The 3,900-nt window shown below is 58.2% G+C and overlaps 1 protein-coding gene across 1 annotated transcript in view; it reads left to right on the top strand.

The window, feature by feature from the left end:
- Nucleotides 1-1,775: 1,775 nt before the first annotated feature.
- LYPLA2 (lysophospholipase II) overlaps nucleotides 1,776-3,900 on the top strand; it is a 4,346-nt gene continuing 2,221 nt past the window's right edge. Inside the window, exons 1-3 of the mRNA XM_009706240.1 lie at nucleotides 1,776-1,877; nucleotides 2,673-2,704; nucleotides 3,380-3,445. Coding sequence (XP_009704542.1) covers nucleotides 1,800-1,877; nucleotides 2,673-2,704; nucleotides 3,380-3,445 — 176 coding nt within the window. The 5' untranslated portion in view covers nucleotides 1,776-1,799. The remainder of the gene's footprint in view (nucleotides 1,878-2,672; nucleotides 2,705-3,379; nucleotides 3,446-3,900) is intronic.

Genomic DNA, 3,900 nt, shown 5'->3' with positions numbered 1-3,900 from the left:
AATAAACGACGATTAACGACTTGCGCCTCTCCTGACAAACGCGGCAGCGTGGAGGCGTAACCCCGGGGCCGGGCCGTGGATTTCCCACTGGCATCACTCTCGTGGGCGAGGGGTAGGTGTGGGGTGTGATAGCTGTGGGGCTGCCGCTGAAACAGCCCAAGTTGGACACAAGTTCATCTCCTTTTGTGTGTGCTTTTACCCAGGCACAGAGCTGTGCTGGGGGCTTTACCCTGCCCCTGTTGGGTTTTGGGCTCAGGGCTGCCTCTGCTCCAGCTGTTCTTGTGGCAGGGGGGGGGGGGCCGCCCCCGGGGAGCACCCTTTGGCGGGCGCCCCGCCTGGGGATACCCCGGGAAGAGGGGCAGAAACACCCCGGAGAAATCTCAGGTGACTCCACGGGGTGGCCCGTGGGGTGCTTCGGGCAGCCTTGACCCTCAGAACCCCTCCTTTCCCTGGAGCTTCTGTGAATAGGGCGAAGACGCGAGTCTGTGTCTGCTCAGGGAGCGCGTTTCAGTGTCTCCGTCTGTCATGGAAGATGCTTTTATTTATGGCTCTTCTCGCCAGGATTTTTGGCAGGTGCTGTTTTTTTTTCTCGTTGGTTGTTTTGACCCTGGAGTACACACGAGCACGTGGGCTGTGTGTCTGTGAGGTTCGTCAGACCCGAGGAGCTTGTTGTTCCCGGTGTTTTTATTTGAGTCGGGAAAACAGCTGACGAACAGTTGGTGAAACGAGTCGGGCAGGTCTTGGCCCAGGCTGGCAGAGGAGGTGGCTGTTTCTGTCTGGTAAGGCTGTCTGCCGGGGTACCGGGAGTTTGGGAGGGGTTGGGTGGTCCTGTGCCCTCCGAAACCCTCTGGGGATGGTGCTCGCTGTGAGATGTGAAGACTCCGGCAGACCACAGGGGCTGATCTTGCTCCTGGGAGATGATGGCAGCGCTGTGAACGTGCTCTGATCTAATTAGTCCTGGGCGGTAAGCAGGGGTTAGGGCCTGTCGTGTGAGGTGCGGTAGTTTTAGTGACTTTTGCCAGACTGGGAACAAACACCATCGGCTGTCGCGTCTGAAGGTGGTGTCGTGGGGGCTGCAGGTGACCAGGATCCAGGAGGTGACAATCAGCCCTTCGTGCTGGCAGGAGGCCGTTGCGGTGGGGACGGCGGTGGTGGCCCTGGCTGGCTGCCTGTCGGGGAGGGACAGGGATGCCATCGCTGGGGGGGTGCAGGCTCTGGGAGGCGGCGCGGGGCTGGGTCTCAGGCCAGCGCCTTGAACGCTTCGGTTTATCCCTAAACGGCTCCATAAAAGAGGGCTGGAGCTTTTATTAGCGCTGTAAAGCCTGTGCTGCTGCGTGCTGAGGGCCAGCGTTTCCTGCTTCCCCACCAGAGCAGATGTGGGTCAGGCTCCTCCTTGGCTCCACTGGCAGCCGGGAGGGGATGCTGAGGCTGCGCGCCGCCTGGCCGCCCTCTGCCCACGTCGTTACAGTCATAGAAATAACTTTGGCTTTGAGGTGTAACAGAAAGAGCTAATTTTAACACTTCCAACACCCCACACGCGCATCCCCGCTCGCACGCATCTGGTGCTGCGATGTGGGAAGCGTTTGCTGCTTCCTGGCTCTCTGGCGTTGCCAGGCCAGGGACAGAGTGGGGCTGTCCCAAAGGCTTAAACATCAAAGCCTTCATGTACTCTTTAATTTTCCTCCAAATAGCTGGTCCCTCTGGAGCAAATAGTTGCCAGGGGGGAAGAGGAGTTATTCTCCTGCCTTATCTTTGTCCCTCTGTCCCACAGGTGCCAGTGTCTGAGTCCCTCTCGGTGTATGTGTGGTAACAACATGTCTGTCCCCCTCCTCGCTGACGCAGTGACTGTCTCAGGGGCAGAGCGGGAGACTGCTGCGGTAAGGGCCGGACCCCTCCTGCCTCACCTCCTTCTTCCCTTTTAGCAGCCTTGAAGGTAGGGGCTGCTTCCGCAGGGTTCAGAGGAGCCATGAGCTGAGCCTGTAATCCCTCAGCTCTTCAGATGTACATCTTGGTGCATCAGAGGGGATGCAGGACCGGCAAGGTCTCATCTTGCTCAGGAGAAGTAACTGTTCTTTGGGCTGGGCTGTTTGTTTCTGGTGCTTGGCCCAGTGCGGAAGCACAGGCATAGCCTTGGAGCTAGGCTTGACCTGCAGGGAGGTCAGTGGGAGTTGGATCTGATTTGGTTATTTAAGCTTTTAAAAGCAAATCCCCACCCCGCCAAATCCTCTGTCCTTCCCTGGGGCCTGGCAGGCTGCCTTCCCTCTGCTCCCCATTGCTTAGGGGTTGCTCTAGCCGTAGATGAAAAGCCTGTAGGGATGGGTTTTGTGAGTCCTTGGCAAGCTCGGCCTCCTCTCAGCGTGGTGCCGTGGAGGCTGGTGGGATGATGTCCCTCTGCTATGCTGGGCAGTGAAGGGTCTGACAACACCCACGGACCTGGCCGTGACACAGGCTCTGTGGCGTTATGACGATGATATGCCTGTTCCGCCCATCCGTCATGCTCAGAGCTGCAGAGACGTGTCATCAGCATCAGCTAATTTCTGCTTGTTTGAGTCTCTTCTAGTTAGTGACTAGGTGGCCTTTTGCTGCTTCCCTGCGAGCCCAGCCCTGCCTCTCTCCCAGGGCACCAGCTGTCACACCAGCTAATTCTTTTGTTTTTCTGCTTAATTTAACAGGTCATTTTTTTACATGGCCTTGGAGACACGGGGTGAGTATTCCTGGAGCTGGCTCTGGTTGTGACACGTGGTTTGCCGATTGCAAACCCGTGCCCGGCCGTTTGCTGGAAGCACGGGTGCTGTTCTCCCCAGGAGCAGCTCCGATATTTGTCTGGGGCTTTGAGCTTGGTCTGGTAGCCATGCCTGCACCACCCACACAGGGAATTGCCGGCCAGCAGCTGACTGCACTTGAATATTTATGATCCTGGCAGCCCCCCGCCTCCTGCGGGTTTGATTTTCTGCTTTCTTTAAGGCAAGCAGATAAGCACTGCGGTTTTTCCAGGCCTTGGCAGTTGGGTTGTGTCTATGCGAGTGTATCTCTCTAACATATAAGGCCACCTTAGAGGACAGCGTGAGATACAGCGGTAACAAAAGACTTCTCCCCGATCAGGAGATTCTCCCTCTTCCCTTGCTGATAGCAGCCTCTCTACCTCCAGCTGCGGGGCTTTGTGTGCTGCCTTTGCCCAACCGCAGAGGAGATCTGTGCCAGGGGTTCATGTTGGGATTCAAGCTGCCAGGGTGGGCAGGACCTGGTAAAATAACGTCAGGGCAGGGGGGCCAGCAGCCTTGGAGAAAACCTGTCCTTGGGGGAAATCCTTTGCCTTTGCCAGCATCCTGCAAAACGCTAGGGCAAGCCTTGAACTCCCTCCTCTCCTCTCTCTCCCCAGGCACAGCTGGGCTGACGCTCTCTCCTCCATCCGCCTCCCCTATGTGAAATATATTTGCCCTCACGCGTAAGTGCCATCCTTGCTTCGGGAAGGGCCCTTGGGGAGCCTGGGTGGGCTGTGACGCTGGTGCCCACTGCTGAGAGTGTTCAGGGAGGCTGACAGTGGCCTGTGCCCTGACCTACCCGTGGGGCTGTGCAGGGAGGCTTGCTCTCCCGCTGCGGCCAGTTTGTGCAGGGCCCCAGCCCTGCCATTTTCTGCCTGCAGCAGAGTGGGTCCCCACAGAGCTGATCGGCACAGGAGCTGCTGCTTTCTTCCCCCTCCTGTCCTCTGCCTCTCCCTGATGGCTGCAGTGAAAGCCAAAGGCACCGGAGCTCCATCCCCTTGGTCAGGCAGGAGAGGACTGGGCAGAAAGGGAAAGAAAAGCTCCCTGATGTGTCCCCAGTGTCGATAGCAGCCCATGCAGGGGGGCACTCACCAGGCTGGGAGAGCTCCGCCGCAGCAGTGTCCCCAGCAGCAGGGAC

Source organism: Cariama cristata, unplaced genomic scaffold (genome assembly GCF_000690535.1).
Source record: "Cariama cristata isolate BGI_N322 unplaced genomic scaffold, ASM69053v1 scaffold29288, whole genome shotgun sequence".
NCBI lineage: Eukaryota > Metazoa > Chordata > Aves > Cariamiformes > Cariamidae > Cariama > Cariama cristata.
The sequence above is the reverse complement of the archived record's forward strand: the minus strand, read 5'-3'. Positions and strand labels throughout refer to the sequence as shown.